The sequence below is a fragment of the Neovison vison genome, chromosome 7 (genome assembly GCF_020171115.1).
Source record: "Neovison vison isolate M4711 chromosome 7, ASM_NN_V1, whole genome shotgun sequence".
NCBI classification, from domain to species: Eukaryota; Metazoa; Chordata; class Mammalia; order Carnivora; family Mustelidae; genus Neogale; species Neogale vison.
In genome coordinates, this window is record NC_058097.1 from 40894831 (window position 1) to 40915414 (window position 20584).

Sequence of the window (20584 nt, forward strand, 5' to 3'; positions counted from 1 at the left end):
CTACTCCAACGTGACCTCCTCTTAGCTCGTCACCTCTGTGATGACCCTTTTCCCAAATAAGGTCATATAGTCTGAGGTATGGGGGGTTAGGACTCCAACATGGGAATTTGGGGTGACACAGGGGCGACACAGTTCAACCCGTGACTGGTGCATAGGAGCGTGACTGTGTGTGCGTGTGTGCAGGCGCGCGTGTGTGTATCACTGCTGGGTGGACTCTGCCGCCGCAGTGACTGTCCTCCATGCCGGAAGCCCTTGTTTCTGCGTGCGCGCCATCCAGTTACAGAGCTGTAGAGCGCAGCTCCACACCTGTGAGGCAGCGGCCTTTCTCCACACCAGCTGACTCACAGGCTTTTTCTCCTCTCAGCTGCTTTTGCATAAAATTCCTTGAATCCTTTTTATCCAGAGGTCAAGTGCCTTTCCCCAGTCTGGGCGATGATTTTCATGGCCGCAGTGGCAATGGGTGGACCCCCCCCAGCCAAATCCAGCTTGGACATGAGTTTTGATCGGCTCAGGTAGGATTGAAAAATGTGTGTTGTTTGCCAATTTGAGAATCAGGAAATTTCACATTAAAAATCCAGGTTTCCAGGGTGCCCAGGTAGCTCAGTCTGTTAAATGTCAGACTCTTGATTTTGGCTCAGGTCACCATCTCAGGGTCAGGGGATCAAGCCTTGTGTTGGGTTCTCACTGCTCAGCAGGGAGTCTGCTTGAGATTCTCTCCGTCTCCCTGGGCCCCTCCCCTCCCTTAAATAAATAAGTAAAAAATCTTTTTTAAAAATCCACGTTTTCAATTTGGAAGATATGAAGGTCTGGATCTTCTACCTGTGTCTGTCTATTTCTACCTGTGTCTTTCTCCTTGCAACAACCGTGCTGGAAATTAGGGCTTAAGTGCCCTTTCATATGACATTGTGATACAAGGGCATGCGTGGGACCTGCATGGGTGCTGTTCTGCTGTGGGGTGCTCCCAGTCTGCTGAGTGCTGCCTACATCCTTGGCCCAGCAAACATGCCATAGAATACCATGTCCAGGGATCGTAAATACTTAGCACCTTTTCTGTCTGTGTCCTTGAGGCCAAGATATAAGAACTCAGGGACATGGGACAGCAGAAAATAGGCTGAAAATTCAGGGGGAGATAAACCAGACCCGTGTGTTGTTCAAGCTAAGCAATGAAGTCAGCAAAGCTGTTTGGAGACCAGAACAAGACCACCCATGAAAGAGCATGTGCCCTGCAGGGAGAGGACTGGGACCCAGTCACCCATCCTGAGCCTCTTCCCACTAGCCAGGCACAGCAGGGAAGAGCCCAGAGCTCTTTCCTCTACATTAGTCTTTCACCTGTGTTAGAACAAAGCCCAGGGGCTCTAGGAACACACAGGAGGATGCCTCACTTGACCTGGGACCTTCAGGAAATGGTGAGAAATGAGACTAAAGGCAGGAGAGCTGCAGACCCTGGATACTCAGCGAACCTTGCGGGATATGCTAAGACATTCAAACTTGAACCACTGGGCAACTGGGGGCCCTCAGACTCTTTTGCAAAAGGGAGGGATACCAAAGCGGGGTAGGACCAAAGTGGAGGTAGGGAGCTGTCCAGGTGCTGAATCAGCTCCCTGAGGGACTGGAAAAAAGAGATGGAAAGGAAACACACAGGAGGCTGAGTCCACAGTTAGAATTTGGGGAGAGGTGGAGGGAGGGTTAGGGTGGCCCCAAATTTCTGGCTTCCCAACACCTTGTGGTGAAAGAGGGGGCAGAACTGGAGGGTCAGTGAGGTACTTGAAGCACAGGATGTCTGCTGGAGGGAGACATGAGGCAGAGCCTCATGGAGAAGACAGGCTCCTGTCTTATGCATAGCCACTCATTAGAACTTCTAGGTTACTCACATTCTGGTCCCCTCCTGGTAGCCTGAGGGAGACCCAATTCTCCATAACCAGGGTAGGGCCAACAGAGTTGATTGCTCAGTTTGCAAGACACCAGCTGTTCTGAGGAGGGCTCCAGGGAAAATCATGCTGGACTAGAGAAGATCAAGGATGTGATGGTTAACCATGGAGCCATCTTAAAGGGGCCAGCCCGCTCCCAAAGGGGATGTCCGTGCATGCGCACTGTGCAGACACACAGGGCACACCTGCTAGACTCCGCATGACCTCAACCCAAAGGACTGAGCTGGTCCTGCTATGCAAGGATCCCTTCCCTTTCTCCCTCCTCTTCCTAGCTCTCTCTTTGCTTGCCACACATTGCCCGAGCACCTACTCTGTGCCAGGCATTCTTGGCAGCTGGAAACACAAAGGCAAGTCCTCTGGGGGCTCCCTGTGCCAGCCACAAGGAGAGGGATTCCCTGGAAGAAAGCCAAACCTCCTTGCCATTCTCTCTTCTTCTGGAGTCTATGGATTGCTGTTTGCAGCTTGAAGGCAGCTGCACCCTGCCAGGGGCCAGGGCATTCTAGGTTTACTCATACACTCCTTTCTGTCCATATTATACCCCAACTTTCAATTTTGAGAAGTAAATATGCAATTTTTTCCTCCCTGTAATTTTCCCTGCTGTGGCTGTGGATGTCAGAGCAGCTGGAAAATGTGAAAAGCTCAGTGCTTTCTAAAAGTAAAAGGAGGCTGTGCAGCATCATACATCGTCTGCTGCTCTTGGCAAGACCCAACGGCTTTGCTGGGGATTGGGGGAGATGCTCTCTAGGCTGTACTGTCAGGGGAACTTTTAACCCAGAAAATCCATGCCCCTGCCTTCCATTAGCAATGAGATAATCGCCAAGAACTAAGCATGTGTGTGTGCACACGCGTGCATGTTGCAGAGATGTCAGCCGAGGTGAGGTAAGGGTATCTGCTTACGCAGTCAGACTTTCTGTGTGTTCCTCTGGAGACTTTAAGCCCTTCATGTCTCAGTAGCTGAAGGTCAGGACAGTCTGATCTACACTTTTGTTTGGAAGAAGCAGTGAATGGGGTGCGGAGAGGCAAGATTTGAGTCAGGCAGATCTGATATCGCTTATGTAGACGTAACCTTGGCCATGTTTATTCTCTCTGGGTCCTAATTTCACCATCGTAAAATGAAGGTAGACTTGGAGATGTGCTATCCAGATCCCCCTGCAGGAAGGACTCACTAACTGCCCACAGGACATGTGGCCAGCAGCCACCTCCCAGCTGTCAGCTCCTTCAGGATCTACTGTGGTTGCAGCAAACTGTCCTCTCTGGGGTCGTGCCTTTCCCTGGGCATGCCACATCCAGTTACTGAGCAGAGTGATGCATGAAGGCACAGCCATTTCTGCCTGCTGCGGGACACTCCCATGGGCCACACCTAATTCAGCCCTCCCTACCCAGGCTGGGTTAGACCTGCATCCCTGTCTAACCTCTTCTGCTTGCTTTGGCTTCCTCCCTTTTCCCTTCACAGGTTATGATCCTTAATAAAAGTTTTGCACCCTAAACTCCATCCCCACATCTCCTTACAGAGAACCAATCCCGTATCCAATAGGGATAATGATTTTACTTCACGAGGTTATTGCTCAAAAGCTAAATGGGATGTTTATATAGTATCCCGCATGCTACTTGGAAGGTTAACAAAGCATGATATACATCTATGCCTTCTCCTTGCCCTAAAAACTATGACACTAAATCCCATCCAGGCCTTGAGCCTGTGCTGTGTAATATTGGCTTGGAGAATGTGGCCCTGAAAGTCTGTGCTGCCTGCTAAGTTCGAGGGCCGGGCAGAGGACTCTGGAGCCAGTCTTGTCCCTGTGAAGTTCATTTTCCATGGATCACATCAGCCCTCTTCAAGGTTCCTCCCTGAAAAAGAAATTGAGCATGCAAATGCTCTTTTATCATAATCACCACGTATCCACAGGGTAATTCATAAAAGAGCTGAAAATATATTGAAATTCAATATTGTTTGAGTCCAAATCAATATTAATAATTGTTTGCATTTTTAAAGTGCAATTTGCAATTGAAAAATGCACAAAGATCAACCAGTAGTTGCTAACACATCAAATTTTCCTATTAAAGGCATAGTCCCTTAACTTTAAAATGTTTCTTATACAACAAAGGATGGCGCTGATCCATGAAAATGGTTATCTATTATTTACGTGCACAACATTAGAATTTGCTTCCATTATGCATGAACGGAAAGGCCAGTTACTTTTAAGTTCTTGATTTTTAAGAAATTAAACTGTTCATTTTGAGATAATTTTAGATTCACATAACAGTTGTAAGAAATAATACAGAGTAATCTCAATGTGCCCTTTTTCCTGTTTCCTGTTCCTATACTCACCCCATACATCTTGTAATAGTATAGTATAATATCACAGTGAGGGTATTGACATTGATACAGTCAAGATGAAGGACATCTCCGTCACCACGAGGATCCCTCGTGTTGCCCTTTTAAATTCTTTAAAAATTGAAGATATTTATTTATTTATTTGAGAGAAATAGAGCACGCGAGTGGGAAGGAGGGGCAGAGAGAGAATCTCAAGCAGACTCCCCGCTGAGCAGGGAGCCTGACATGGGGCTCAGTCCCACGAACCATGAGATCAAGACCTGAGGTGAAACCAGGAGTCGGAGGCTTAACTGGCTGAGCCACCCAGGAGCCTCCTCCCCCTAATTAAAGATTTTTAGATGACAAAGGTGACTGTGGATACAGTGGAATCCCCGTCATTAGCCTTGTTTGGATTTCTGCCTTGAAATGAATTCCATCCCTAAATTGAGGCATGACTAAGTGTGGCTCAGTGTAGATGTTGAGACAGAGCAGTGGTCATGTAGGGAGGGAGTGACCTCAAGTGGGACTCGTCTCACCCAGACAGGCCTCAGAGAAACAAGGCTTTGTGGCTCAGAAAGAACCTGAGAACACAATTTCAAGTTTAACACTTGGATTAGAGTCCTTTGCTCCCTCCACAAGGACAGAGTTGTCCTGAAGGGAAAGAGCTTGGCAGCTTTGGTCCATGGAGGCCAGCAGTGATCCAGATTTGTGGCAAGGGATGGGTGGCAGGTGTGCATAAGGGATGTCTTGGCTGAAAGTCCTCCTGCTCTGCCTGATTGTGGCCTTGTGCAAATGAAATTCACAAAAACACCTTTCTCTCTGGACATTTGTCTCATACCAGAGCTGCAAGGAACTTGGGAATTCATCTTCAACGGATATTTTGGAAGCAGGCTGGTTCTGAGATTAGGAAATCAACTTGTGAGGGTCCCACAGCTTGGAGGGACAGCCAGGCCCAGAACCTGGGCTCCCCACTCTGAGCCTGGTATCCATCTTGTGACATCTGACTACTTTGTTCAGGCTGCCTGGTCCACAAATGCAGCTCCCCTGTGTTCTGGTCATGCTTCACATGGGCATGAAGTTGACCCCTCTCCGGTGCTCAGCTCCTGGGCCCACAGGCAATCATCAGTGCAGTGAGGGAAACTAACAGATAGAGGGTGGTTTCTGCTCAGTTTCAACCTTTAGTTTGCTTTTGTTGATTTTTTTTTTTACTGTGGTAAAATATGTATAATATTAAATTTACTGTTTTTTTAAAGTTTTTTGTTTATTTATTCATTTATCTGCACACTCAATGGGGGGGCTTGAGCTCAAGACTCCAAGGTCAAGAATGGCATGCACTTTTGGCTGAGCCAACCCTTTACCCCTAAGATATACTGTTTTAATCATTTTAAGTCCAGAGGCATTAAATACACTCACATTGCTGTGCAATCGTCACCAACATCCATCTCTAGAACCTCCTTCAACTTCCCCAGCTGAAACTCTGTGTCCATTAATCAATGACGCCCCCTCCCCCCTCCCCTGGTAACCACGATTCTACATCCTGCCCCTGAACTGGACTGTGTGGAGTCATACAGTGTTCGTCCCGCTGCACCTGGCTAGTTTCACGTACCACAGTGTCCTCCGTGCTCACCCATGTTGTAGCATGTGTTGTGTCTGTTGACTTATTCATATGTTCATTTCTTTTGTTTTTATTTTTATTTTTTAAAGGCTTTATTTATTTATTTGACAGAGAGAAAGAGAGAACACAAGCAGGGAAAGCAGCCTCATTTGTTTTGTTTCCAGATTGAACATGTAAGTGGAATCATACAGTGTTTGTCTTTCTTAGTCTGAATTATTTCACTTAACAGAATACCCTCTTGTTCCATCCCTATTGCAAATGGCAAGATGCCATTCTTTTTTATAGATGAATAACATTGCATTGTGTGTGTGTGTGTGTGTGTGTGCGCACTTTTAGGTATGTGTGTATATATAGACACTATCTTTATCCACTCATCTATTGATGGACAGACACTTGGGTTACTTCCATATCTTGGCTATTGCAAAAAAAAAATGCTGTAGTGAACATAGGGGTGCATATTGTCATTTTTTAAAAAGATTTTATTTATTTATTTGACAAACAGAGATCACAAGTAGGCAGAGAGGCAAACAGAGAGAGAGAGGAAGGGAAGCAGGCTCCCCACTGAGCAGAGAGCCCAATGTGGGGCTCAATCCCGGGACCCTTAGATCATGACCTGAGCCAAAGGCAGAGGCTTTAACCCATTGAGCCACCCAGGTGCCCCCATATTATCTTTTTGAATTACTTGTTTTTATTTTCTTTGGGCAAATACCAAGAAGCAGAATTGCTAGGTCATATAGTATTTCTATTTTTAATTTTTTGAGGAACTTCCATACTGTTTCAAATAGTAGCTGCCCCAATTTACATTCCCACCAACCATGCATTGAGGGTTCCTTTTTCTCCACCTCTTTGCTAGCATTTGTTGTTTCTTGTGTTTTTTATTTTAGCCATTCTGACAGGTGTGAGGTGGTATCTCACTGTGGTTTTGATTTGCATTTCCCTGCTCATTAGTGATATTGGGCATCTTTTCATGTGTCTATTGGCCACCTGTATGTCTTCTTTGGAAAAATGTCTATACAGGTCTTCTGCCCATTTTTAAATGGGATTATTTGTGGGGTTTTGCATTGAGTTGAGTGAGAGCTTTATATATTTTAGATATTAACCCCTGAGCAGATATCATTCGCAAAAATCTTCCCTCACTCAGTAGGTTGCCTTTTCATTTTGTTGATGGTTTCCTTTGCTGTACAAAAGCTTTTTCATTTGTGGTAGTCCCAATTGTTTGTTTTTGCATTTGTTTCCTTTGCCAGGGAAAACATAGCTAGAAAAATATTGCTAAGGGGTGCCTAGGTGGCTCAGTTGGTTAAGCATCTGTCTTCTGCTCAGGTCATGGTGCCAGGGTCGTGGGACCGAGCCCCCACATCAGGCTCCCTGCTCAGTGGGTTATCTGCATCTCCCTCTCTCTCTGCCAACCCCTTGCTCGTGCTCTCTTGCACTCTCTCTCTATCAAAGAAATAAATAAAATACTTAAAAGAAAAAAGAAAGCTATTGCTCAGGCCAATGCCTGAGAATTTACTGCTTATGTTTTCTTTTAGGATTTTTATGGCTTTAGGCCTTACATTTAGGTCTTTAACCCATTTTGCATTTATTTTTTGTGTATGGTGAAAGTGGTCCAGTTTCATTCTTGTGCATGTAGCTCTCCATTTGCCCCAATGCTATTTATTGAAGGGACTGTCTTTTTCCTGCTGTTTATTTTTGCCTTTTTTTGTTGAAGATTAATTGACTATATAATTGTGAATTTATTTCTGGGCTCTCTGTTTTGTTCTGTTGATCTATGTGTCTATGTGCCAGAACCATCCTGTTTTGATTACTGTAGCTTTGTAGTATAGTTTGAAATCTGGGATTGTGATACTTCCTGCGTTGTTCTTTCTCAAGATGCTTTGGCTGTTTGGGGTCTTTTGTGGTTCCATATAAATTTTAGGATTATTTTTTGCAGTTCTGTAAAAATAATATTGGCATTTTGAGAGGGATTGCATTGCATCTGTAAATTGCTTTGGGTCGTATGGACATTTTAACTATTTTAATTCTTCCAATCCATAACTATGGTGTATCTTCCTATTAATCATTGTCAGTTTCTTTCATCAATGTTTTACAGTTTTCAGAATATAAGTCTTTACCTCCTTGGCTGAATCTATTTGAAGATATCTTGTTCTTTTTGATACAATTATAAATGGGATTGTTTTCTTAATTTCATTTCTGTGAGTTACTTGTGAGTTACTACTGTATAGAAATGCAACATTTCTGTATCTTGATTTCATATCCTATAACTGCACTGAATTCCTTTATTAGATCTAATAGTTTTTTGGTGGAAGCTTTAGGGTTATATATGTATACTTCTCTATATAGTATTGTCTACATATCAGTTGCTAATAGTGACATTTTGTTTCTTCCTCAACAATTTGGAAGCTTTCTATTTCTTTTTCTTGTCAAATTACTATGGCTTGGACTTCCAATACTATGTTGAATAAAAGTGGTGAGAGGAGTCTCTTTGTCTTATTCCTAGTTTTAGAGGAAAAGCTTTTGGCTTTTCATCATTGAGTATGGTGTTAACTGTGGGTTTGTCATATATGACCTTTATTATGTTGAGGTATGTTCTCTCTATACACACTCTGTTGAGAGTTTATCTTGAGTGAATGCTGAATTTTGCCAAATGCTTTTTCTGCGTCTACTGAGATGATCATATGACTTTATCTTTCATTTTGTGTATGTTGTATATTTGTGTTGTTTTGTGAATGCTGAACAACTATCCTGCATCCCTGGAATAAATCTCACTTGATATGCTGAATGATGCTTTTCATGCAGTTTCAAATTCAGTTTGCTAATATTTTGTTTGGGGAGTTTTGCATCTGTGTTCATCAGGGATATTGGTCTGTTATTTTGTTTTTTTGTCATGGCCATATCTGGCTTGGGTATTAGGGTAATGTTGTAGAATTAATTTGGAAACATTTCTTCCTCTTCTATTTTTGGGAATAGTTTGAGAAGGATAGGTATTACTTCTTCCTTAATTGTTTGGTAAAAATTTATCTGTAAAGCCATCTGGTTCTGGGGGCTCCTGGGTGGCTCAGTGGGTTAAGCCGCTGCCTTGGGCTCGGGTCGTGATCTCAGGGTCCTGAGATCGACTCCCGCATCGGGCTCTCTGCTCGGCGGGGAGCCTGCTTCCCTCTCACTCTCTCTGCCTGCCTCTCTGCCTACTTGTGATCTCTGTCAAATAAATAAATAAAATCTTAAAAAAAAAAAAAGCCATCTGGTTCTGGACTTTTGCTTTTTGGGAGTTTTTTGATTACTCATTTAATTTCACTACTAGTAATTCGTTCAAATTTTATATTTCTTCCTGATTCAGTTGTGAAAGATTGTATGTGTTTAACAGTCTATCCATCTGTTCTAAGTTGTCTAATTTGTTGACTTTTTTTTTTTTAGTAGTCCCTTATAATCCTTTGTATTTCTGTGCTCTTGGTTGTAACTTCTCTTTTGTTTTTGTTTTTTTTTTTTAAACAAAGAACCAGCTAATCGTTTCATTGATCTTCTTTATGGTTTGTTTGTTTGTTCGTTGGTCCCTATTTCACTTATTACTGCTCTGTCTTTATTATTTCCTTCCTTCTACCAACGTTGTGCTTTTTTTGTTCTTTTTCAAGCTCCTTTAGGTGTAAGGTTAGATTATTTGAGATTCTTCTTGCTCTTTGAGGTAGGCCCATATCATTATAAGCTTCCCTCTTTTTTTTTTCTTTTTTAAAGATTTTATTTATTTGACAGACAGAAATCACAAGTAGGCAGAGAGGCAGGCAGAGAGAGGAAGGGAAGCAGGCTCCCTGCTGAGCAGAGAGCCCAATACAGGGCTCCAGCCCAGGATGCTGAGATCATGACCTGAGTTGAAGGCAAAGGCTTTAACCCACTAAGCCACCCAGGCACCCCATAAACTTCCCTCTTAGAACTGCTTTTGGTGTTGTCCCAGAGATTTTGAACCATTCTGTTTTCATTTTCCTTTGTCTCCATGTATTTTTTTTTGTTTCCTCTTTGATTTCCTCTTTGATCTACTAGTTACTTAGTAATGTGTTGCTTGGCTTCTACACATCTGTGTTTTTTCCAGTTTTTTCTTATAATTGATTTTTAGTTTTACACCATTGTAGTTGGAAAAGATGGTTGATATGATTTCAATCATAAATTTATTGAGACTTGTTTTGTGGCCTAACATATGATCTATCCTGGAAAATGTTTTATGTGCACTTGAAAAGAATGTATATTCTGCTGTTTTTAGATGAAATGTTCTGTATATATCTGTTAAGCCCATCTGGTGTAATGTGTCATTCAAAACTGCTGTTTCCTTATTGATTTTCTGTCTAGATGATCTATCCATTGATGTAAATGGGGTGTTAAAATCCCCTACTATTATTGGAGTACTCTCAATTTCTCTCTTTATGTCTGTTAATATTTGCTTTATATATTTAGATGCTCCTATGTTACGTGCACAGATATTTACAATTATATCCTCTTGTGGGAGTAATCCTTTTATCATTATACAATGTCCTTCTTTATCCTCTTGCTACAGTCTTTGATTGCTTGCTATCCTCACTTTTTTTTTTCTTCTACTTGCATGGATTATCTTTATCATCCCCTCAGTTTTAGTCTTTATGTGTCTTAGATCTGAATGAGTCTCTTGTGGGAAGCATATAGTTGGGTTAGTTTTTCTGTATATTTAGTCACCCTGTGTCTTTTGATTGCAGCATTTACCCCAATTACATTTAAAGTAATTATTGAAAAGCATGTATTTGTTGTCATTTGTTAATTATGTTTGTGATTGTTTTTGTAGTTCTCTGTTCATTTCTTCTTCTCTTCCTCTCTTCTCTTGTGTTTAATGTCTTTTAATGTTATACTTGGGATCCTTTCTCTTTATTTTTTGTGTATCTATGATATGTTTTTGGTTTCTGGTTACAATGAGGTTCATATGTAACATCCTATGTATATAGCAGTTTATATTAAGTTAATGGTCATTTAGGTTTGAACACACTTTAAAAGCACTAAATTTTTTTATTTGACAGACAGATCACAAGTAGGCAGAGAGGCAGGCAGAGAAAGAGAGAGGAGGAGGAGGCAGGCTCCCTGCTGAGCAGAGAGCCCGATGCAGGACTCGATCCCAGGACCCTGAGATCATGACCTGAGCCGAAGGCAGAGGCTTTAACCACTGAGCCACCCAGTTGCCCCTAAAAGCACTAAATTTTTACTCCCCCTCCACATTTTATGTATAAGACGTCATATTTTACATATTTTTACTTTATGTAAAGTAATTTACATTACTTTTTAAACTACTTTTTGTAGATATAATTGATTTTACTGCTTTTATGTTTTAACCTTCATACTAGCTTTATAAGTGATTGATCTACTACCTTTACTATATGTTTGCTTTATCAGTTAAAGTTTTTTCTGTCATAATTTTCTTACTTCTAGTTATGGGTCTTTTCTTTTACCGGAAGAATTCCCTTTAGCATTTCTTATAGTCTAGTTTAGTGGTGATGCACTCCTTTATCTTTTGTCTGGGAAACACTTCATCTTTCTTTCAATTCTGAACATTGCTGGGTAGAGTATTCTTGGTTATAGGTTTCTTCCTTTCAGTACTTTGAATTCCTCAGGCTGTTTTCTCCTGGCCTGCAAAGTTTCTGCTGAAAAATCAGCTGATAGCCTTATGGGGTTTCCCTTGTATGTAACTGTTTTTCTCCTGTTGCTTTTAAAATTCTCTCTTTATCTTTAGTTTTTGCTATACTTTGCAATAATTACAATAATTTTAATTATTGTGTGTCTTGATGTGGATCCCCTTGAGTTCATCTTGTTTGGAGCTCTCTAGGATTCCTGGATCTGGATATCTCTTTCCTTCCCCAGGTTAGGGAAGTTTTCAGTTATTATTTCTTCAAATAAGATTTCTATCTCCTTTTCTCTCTCTTTTCTCCATCTGAGACTCCTGTAATGTGAATGTTATTTTGCTTGATGTTGTCACAGAAGTCCTTAACTTATTTTCATTTTTAAAAAACCTTTTTTCTTATTTCAGTCTAGTTGTTTTTTACTACCCTGACTTCCAGGTCATTGATCTGTTCTTTGCTTCCTCTAATATGTTGATTCTTCTGGCGTATTTTTCATTTCACTTATTGTGTTCTTCAGCTCTGACTGGTTCTTTTTAAATACTTTCTATCTCTTTGTTGAAGTTCTTATTGAGTTCTTCCAGTCTCCTCTCAAGTCTGGTGAGTATCTATAACCATTAATTTGAATTCTTTATCAGATAGATTCCTTATCTGTGTTTTGTTTAGCTTGTGTTCTAGGGTTTTGTCTTGTTCTCGTGTTTGAATTATATACCTCTGCCTCCTCACTTTGTCTGACTCTGCGGTTGTTCTATATGTATATATGTGGTGCTCCTCTATGTGGGCTGGAAGCACCCTCTAGTTAGGACTGGGCTGAGTGCTGAGGGTGCACTGGTGGATGGAGTCAGTTTTCAGCCTAACTTGTCTGGTGGGCGGGGCTTGGCTTACATGCTATTGGATAAAAGGGTCATGTGCTAGTTGGTAGGGCTCATTCCCTCACTCCCTGGGTCAGGATTTGTTCTGGAGATGTGCCATTTCTGAACAGAGCTACCTGTTGGGTGTGGGAACTGATAGTCACTCTGGCAGGGCATCGGTCCCGGCTGGGGCTGCTCATTGTGGGAGCCACTTTGGAGAGGTGCCTGCTGGTAGGTTGGTTTGGTGGTGGTGGGGGCTAGTCTTCAGAAGAATTCTGGGGCAGGGCAAGTTAGATGGAGAGTGTCAGAACTGGCTACCTCAAGCATCTGGCCAAGACAAAAGGCAGGCAAGAGAAATAGCACCTGCCAGAACTTCCCATTCCTGGAGAAAACTCTCACAGATCCCTAACCCTCCAACACATACCCTAGAATTAGTCCATAAATCCTCTTCTGTATACCCCTGATGCTTTTTAAACTGCTGCTTCTGTTGCTGGCTCTTGGGCCCAGTGATAGAGTGCACTAGCCCTTTAAGACTGAAGAACCGGTTTCCTATAAACCACCAACTCTTCCAAAGGTAAATCGGGCTGATTTTCAAAGCCAGACATCATGGGGGCTCATCTTCTCTGTGCAGGTCCTCAGGGCCAGGGATGCCTGATGTGGGGCTAATCCTCTTCACTCCTCCATACCTGTGATGTCCCTCCTGATTGTGGATTGCCACTCCGGGAGTTTGGTTCCTGACTTTGTCTCTGACCTTCGTACACTTCTCAATATGGCCTTCTCTTGATGTCTTTAGCTCAGGAAGATCTGTTTGGCCAGGCTTCAGGTTGTTTTCAGAATGAGCTGTCACACATGTAGTTGATGCTTCAGTATGTCCCCAGGTGGAGGTGAACTTAGGATCGTCCCTCTCCACTATCTTCCCCCACTTTCCTCATTGACTTTGGTTCAACACATTAAAACTTCAGTTTCGCGTAGGAGTTTCCTAGCATAATCCATTTTTTGGCATCTAAATGACTTGTATATTTGTACTTATGTATATTAATACATATATGTACATATATATATGTATATGAATAGAGTACACATTTACCTCCATGAGTATATTGGTCTTCAAGCCCCATGATTTGAACTCTGCCTTACCAAAATGAGGATACAAAAGAGGCATCCTTGTGGTGAGTGTGCATTGGGTATGTGGGAGCTGCCAGGTTCCATCAGGATCTCTAATGGACCCCACTTCCTCGCCTCCTCTTTTCTCACAGGACTGGACTCCTCTTTGGACCTAATTTTAACCCAGACCTGATCAAAACAAACCCACAGCTCCCTGAGACAGCATAACCTTTTAGAAATACCAGGTCCGTGGAGTGCCTCTCTGCAGATGGCCCAGATATGCTCACACCACATGCAACACAGGTTAAGTTGATCACCTGCCCTGTGCCAGACACTGTGCTAAGTGCTGGGAATACGAAGGTGCGGAGAGGGTACGACACTGCTCTCGGGGCTCCAAGAGTTTGAGGCAGGTGTGTGAACACTCTCCACATGGTGAGAGAAGGGCTGTTATCGAGGTAACACATGCTCATGGGATTGGGGGTGCTGAATCTGCATCCCAGATTCTGCCAGAGTGGGACTCGGTTTCTCTACCTGCAGAATAACTGTCCCCTAGCCTGCCTTATAAAATGCCCTAAAAGTGAAGTCTTGGGCAGAGATGGTATCCACGATGTAGTCCTTCCCCTGAAAGCAATCAGGGCGTCATAGCTTGTGACTCCTTGGCCAGGCTCTCAGAGACCCCTCGCTGCAGCTGTGTGTTTGCAGGCTTCCCCTCTGCCTCTCTGTGTAAGCAGTGGTGGAAAGCTGGGCTGTAGCCTAGAAGATTCGTGGGGACAAGGCTTTGGGGCTGTTTGAGACTGATTTATGCTTTGGCCTCTGCCTTAGGGCTCCCTTTCTCCCACCCAGCAGAAAGTATGGGGAATTGGAGGGAATCCCTGCCTTATAAAGGAGAGGAGTAGGGCAGGTGAACTGCCTTCCCCAGGAGAGGGGAGCACCCATGCGGGCTGGGGTGTGCTGAGGCTGGGCTCTGGGCATTTCAGGACCCAGGTCAGCACCCTCTTGCCTCTGGCAGGGCAGGAATCCACAACCCCGCCTCTGTCTTGTAGCCATTCGTCACCCTTGCCGGGCATTGCAACTTTATGCCTACGCATAAAAACTAGAGGGACTCATCCCAGAGTTTGCTGCTGCCGCTGCTGCTGTTAGGTTTTAATTAGCTGCAGGATTTTAATGAGCTGAAATCAAGAAGAACCCCATCTCAGAAGCAAGCAGGAGCCACACACACGGAAGAACTTGTCTGACAAAACAGATGGAGGTGGTGTTCTCGGGGGACTGGGCTGTGTGCTCCGTTTCAGTGAGGAGCAAATGAGTTCCTGAGGCCAGGAGGCTGAGCAGGGAAGGCGGGAGGTCAGCCCCATCGCAGGAGGCTTGTCAGGGGCGGAGTGGAGGTGCAGCCCCCTCTGCCCGCGGTGGAATGCTTGGTGCCGGATTCAAGGTGACGGCAGTGCCTGGCTCCATTCTCCTCAAGTTGCCATAGCAGCCTCTCTCCCGATGAGCAGCTCCTCCTGGAGCCCTCAGCCGGGAGGGACGTCATTGTTCGCTCCTGCCCGTGCACGGAGGAGACTGACTGGACAGAGAACTTTCTGGGGCCCAGGGTCCACACACCAAGTGGGTGCTCCCAGGAGCACAGGGCCGGATGCCTCCGGCTGCCTCCAGTGGGACACTGGAGTGGGTCCTCACAGCCCGAGGGGTTCCTCTGGGTGACTGGGGGAAAGCATCCAGGCCTTGGAGCAGCCGCAGCCAAGCGTGTCCTTGGAGCCATCCGTCCATCGCCTGCCGGCCTGTCGCCACTGGAGGTGCGTGCGTTTTGGCTGAATTCCCAAGTCCTTGCTTGTGCCCTAAAGTGAATTTTCCTGAGACAAATTTTTAAATCGGATAAATAAGGAAATGGGAGGAATCCTTGGCCCTGACCTGTGTCCCAGGAGGTGTTTGCAAAATTAATTGCATTTTTTTTTTCCTTACAGTAAAAATTGGTGATGCCATTCAGGCCTCAGGGAGAGCACGCCACTGGGAAAACTAGGGATTGTGAGGATAGGACAAGTGGGCTGTTTATTTTTCTTGCCTTACTCCTCCTCACTCTGCCCTCAGTTACTTGAATTTTCTTATTGTCTGTTGGTCCTGGAAGAGAGGCAGGGAGGTGGGGGTTGGGGGGGACTTGTCAGGGGAGCCGAGTGGGATGCTGTGCACTGTAAGGCTGTAACAGTCCCAGGTGGGAGTGGAGGACTGTGAGTATGTCTACGGGGCCCTGGGCAGCCTGGTCCCGGCCTGTGACAGATCACGGAGTCCACTCCCCCTACAGCAGCCCAACTCCCAGGAGACAAGCAGCCTTGGACCAGCATCTCCCCGTTGCCTTGAAAATAACATGTGATTTTGAAGACAAGGACCCTCGTGGGAACAATAGAGGATCAGATACACACACTCCCTGGAGTGTCGCGTGCCCGCCTATCTACCCTCCACCTTTAACGGAAGGAGGTTCCTATGGGTTCTATGATGTTGGCCCCCTCCTGGAGCGGTGAAGACCCAGCCAGCCTGCAAGCCAGTTACCCAGGAGGGGAGGCATGTTAACCTTTTGATTCCATTTGCACATAGCAGGGAGTTGGCTGATTAGATGGTCTGCAGTGAGAACTAAACACTGAGAGGAAGGCGTCTGAGGGGAATGCTGGAGTCTGATGCTTAGGGAGGGTTCAGGGAGAGCCACGCCTGCCTCTAATGCCAGCTTCCCTGGGCATGGAGAACAGAGAGGGTGCTGTATTCTCCTGGACGTCAACAAAAGGGTGGGTCTCTGAGATCAGACACTTGAAGGGTTGATGCTTCTGCTGTGGTGAAGGTGCAGGTCCTAGGGCTGATTTTCTCCCCCTAACCCTCGTCCCCCAGATTGGGGGCCAGGGATGTGGTCCTCATCCTGGCTCCCAGGCACGTGGGCTGCTGGAGGCTGGCTCCGTGTTGGGGGTTGGGTTGGGGGTCGGTTCAGAAACAAGCGAGGACAAGTTGCAGCTGCAGAATGGGGGAAGTCTGTATTGACTTGGACTGGGACAGTGGGGCAGTGACTGGGAATGGGAGGGGACTGGCCAGTCCTTCCAGAGCCACTTTGGCCGCGCCAGCTCCTGCAAACAATGCAGTGATGATAGCATGTTCTTCTGAGCCACCCCCGACAACCTGCTTTTTTTCCCATCCACTAGAGCCTTTGCACCAAGATCGGGTGGCACTTTATTAGCTGTTTTACTGGGCAGCAGTGGGCCCTAGCCATAAACTGGCCACTCTCTTTCCCTTCCTTCCTACCTTCCTCTCTCTTTCCCTCACCCTAGGTCAGATGGACCTCCTGGCCTCGTGTCTGACCCAGGAGGCCCGTGAGGCTGCAGGCAGCATGCGACCACCCCAGCCCCACACATCAGGGCTTTGTGGTACATTCTTTACAGTTTGTGGCCTTGCTGGGGACTGTCGATGGTGTGTGCATGCGTGCTGTGTGTGCATACGTGTGTGTATGTCTGTTAAGAGCCCTTGCATCTGATCTGGAAAGGCCTTGAGCCGCCTCACCTGCTCCCTATCTGAGGGTCTTGTCCCTGCCGAATCCATGTGTGTGACACTTTCCCACTCTTCTGACTCCTTTCCGTGGGGGTTAACCAGAGGGGGATTAAGCCAACTGCTTTGGGACAGGAGGCCCTCTGCCCCCCCCCCCCCACTTCCCCCAGACCTCGAGGCTGGCCCTGCACACAGGGCCTGTCACTGGGAGACTGAAGGACACAGTGTTGAGAGTGACTTTGTCCTTCAGAGGGGCCTGGGACCTGTGTCTTTGCAGGACGTTGAGCTAGGCACTGTCCCCCCCACCCCCCACCGCCAGGACAGTCCCATCCTGGGCAGCCACAGAGGGAGACGCCACAGAGCCCCACAAGGGATTTCAGGGTTTGAGCCTTTGGGGACATGCGGCTGCCTATTTTTACCCACTGTAAGCCCCCTGCAGCGGTGTCCCTGGTGATGGAGGGCGCAGCTATCTTTCTTTGGGGTGGGGGCCATTGCCAGGAGGTCGGGGCCAATGGCAAATTGAGCCGGCTCCAGAGACAAAACAGCCCTCCTCAGTGCTGCCTCCCGAACATAAAAGCTGGGAGGTCGTGGGAACCACCTGCTCAGCACGGCCCAGAGAGCCCTGCGCTCAGACGTGTTCCCGTGCATAGAGGCCTGGGGCAGGTTAATTAAAGTTAACTGAGTGAAAACATAATTACAGAGACTGCAGAGGGGAGAAACCCAAACCTGCAATTTAACACTCAGCCCCAGAGCTTTGCTGAGAACAGTCTAGACGTTGGGAATTTTTGTCTGGGCTGGGGAGGGAAGGACTCCTCTGACTTCCTGCCTCGTGCTCCCCCAGGAGCACGAGTTCACAGAGGGACAGGAGCTGGGGCTTCCTCCCCCAACGCCTGGGTGCCTGGTCAGGAATGGGTTCCTCGACCACAGTACAGTGCCCAAGGAGACTCCAGGCGGGGAAGAGTCCTTGTGCCAAGCAGCACATCTGGTGTGGGGATCTAACCACCCACCTGTGATCTCAGAAACTGCCCACCTCGTCTTAGCCTCCTTTAGAGCTGTCCTGTGTCAGGGCAGAGGAAGCTTCCGCAAGGCCTTTGGGTAGAGAGAGGATGGTGTCTCTGCCCAGACTAGTAGGAATGGGTGAAATCAAGGGGACAGAGCGGCCTTTCTCTAAAATGGGGGGGGGGTTCCTGAAATCCCTGCCCATCCAGCATGACCTCCTGTGCAGATCCCTCTTCAGCACCTGTCCCACTCCACCCACGTCATACCCCACTGCAGGATCTTACCTCCTTCCTATGAGCAAATGGCCTCGGGCTGCCCCCATCTCGACCCACAGCCTGGCCCAGTTGGAGTCACTTGTGGTATGTGGGGTGTTTGGCATTTCTGGCTCTGCCCTTCAGGAGGAACCGGGGTGAGGGACAAGTCACCTGGGCACACTCTGGGTCGGGTGCCCATCGGCAGGAACACAAGGGAGGTTGTCACTTGCCTCTGAGCGTGGGATCTGTCAAATGTGGGTCTGGCTGCCTCAGCTCCAGGCCCGAGGCCTCAAGAACGGGAGTAGCTCTGGCCAAGAGCTTCAGTTCCCCGTGACGCAGCTGACTAGCCGGTGGATTCTCTATTCTGCTAGCCCACCCATCTGTCAGGGAGACACAGCCCTGGTTGGTGAGAGCAGCCACCAGGTGGGGGATTCTCTGTCCCTGGCAGCCACTGGGCCTGGGAGGCTCCTTCCCAAAGCATCTGGCTCTGTTGTCCCCAACACCCTGCAGAGAGGAGCCAGGGCAGAGAGATCCAAGAGCTTCTCTGTCCACCAGGCCACTTGTAAGGGACAAGGACCCAAATTGCTGGGCCTGTACCTAGACCCCCTATAGGGACCTATAGGGACACCAGTTCTTCTGGAAGCTCAGAGTGCCTGGACAGTGCAGGGGCTGATACTGACTGTGGGTCTCTTGGGTCCCCACCCTGGGCTCCCCCAGGCAGAGTCCAGAGAGTATCCCCCTGGTTTTTCTGGGGGTGCAAATACAGGAGCCCCTGCTGGGAAGCTGGTGTCCCAGCCACAGGTGGTGACTAGACCTCCCTCAGCCTCCTTGGGATTGGAGAAGTGGAAGGGACATGCCTGAGTAAGTTCCAAAGGACGGAGGGGTCAGGGGTCATACTTGGTCGCCGGCAGTGACTGGGGCCTCAGCCCACACGGGTTGTCTTGTGTCTCGGTGATGGACCCTCTTTCTCCCCGTCTGCCCCGTAGACCGTGCCCTGATGGATGCATGGTGTGGACGATGAAGGAAGAACGCACCTCCCACACCCGAGAGGTGACCCCGGAGCAAGCCCCGGATGACTGCACGAGCCGGAACCATGCGGCTGGCCTGCATGTTCTCATCCATCCTGCTGTTCGGAGCCGCAGGCCTCCTCCTCTTCATCAGCCTGCAGGACCCCACGGAGCTCGCCCCTCAGCAGCTGCCAGGTGAGCCCCTGTGCTGGGCCCTGCTGCCCACGCGCCCCAGCTTTCCTGTCTGAAGGGCAGGCCTCCATGGCTGCCCCGGTGCCTAGTCTGTGCCCAGAGCCCCGGCACGCAGAGGAGGGGGCCTGACCTTCTCCTGGCGGGCATCAGCCTCTGGCCTCTAGCCTGTGGTCTCTGGCCTGTGCCCTCCTCTTAAAATGATAGCCAGGCTCTCATCCGCTTGTTGCCTTTGGTGAAGTTGAGGCTTAAGGAGGATTCTGCCATCTCTGGGGGGCCTCTCCCATGTGATCTGGGATATTAGAGGGTGAATGACTTCTCCTTGAGCTCATGCCCCTCCATGGGACTCTGCTTCTCTGCCAACCCTGGGACTCCTCAAATCCAGGCCCTTTGGCCTGGGCAGAGGGGGTCAAGCTACCTCCTGCCTTTGTGAGGTTGAGATTGCTCCTCCTGGCGTCTGCCTGCTGCCTGCATCCCACGTGTCCCTCGTGAGCCATGGAGGGGAGCGCCCTTCCTGACTTGCAGAGATCTGCTGAGGACAGGTGGAAGATAAAGTGGAAGGGATGGTTCTGGAGCCTCAGGCAGGCAGAATATGGAGAAGGGGAGCTCAGGCAAGGAGCCTCATGCTGAGACCCAGCCCCCACTCATCTCTCAGTGGCGGGCCTGGGACCTTTAGTGGGGAAGTCTGTGAGGATACCCGTGTGCTCCAGGACACGGACAATATGGAAGACGAGTAGAGGCTGTGGGCTTTGGCAGAGAAATTCCTGCGCCAGTCTGCAGAAGAGCAGGGCCCTGCATAGGGCACCTGGCCCTCAGGGAGGGGGGCCCAGGTACTAGGGCCTACAGCACCCCCCAGGTCCGCCCTCAGCTCTGGCTGGCTTAGCCATCCTATGCATAGACTAAAGGCCTGTAGGCATCAGATGGAGAGTCAGAAGGAGCACCAGGAGGCTAGAATGAGGCCTGGCAGCTGCCCCAGGCGGGGAGGCGGATGAGTTCACTCTTTCATCAAGAATCAGTAAGAGTCAGTCAGGGTGGTGGGACCCCAGGAGACAGCAGGTGAGTCACTGGGACTGACTCATGCCTGGGCCAGGCCCTCAGGGATAGTGGCTGTCAGAAGCGGGTCTAGGTTCTCCCCAGCTTCTGGAGAAGCAAGGATACTGCCTGCTTCTGAGCTGGCTCCTCTCGGGACTTTATA

The 20584-nt window shown here is 47.5% G+C and overlaps 1 protein-coding gene across 1 annotated transcript in view; it reads left to right on the top strand.

Annotated features, from left to right (window-relative positions):
- The first annotated feature begins 19258 nt into the window (after positions 1-19258).
- Positions 19259-20584, top strand: part of CHST8 (carbohydrate sulfotransferase 8) — a 62897-nt gene continuing 61571 nt past the window's right edge. The window contains exon 1 of the mRNA XM_044260438.1: positions 19259-19395. Within this exon, the coding sequence (XP_044116373.1) occupies positions 19266-19395 (130 nt within the window). The 5' untranslated portion in view covers positions 19259-19265. The remainder of the gene's footprint in view (positions 19396-20584) is intronic.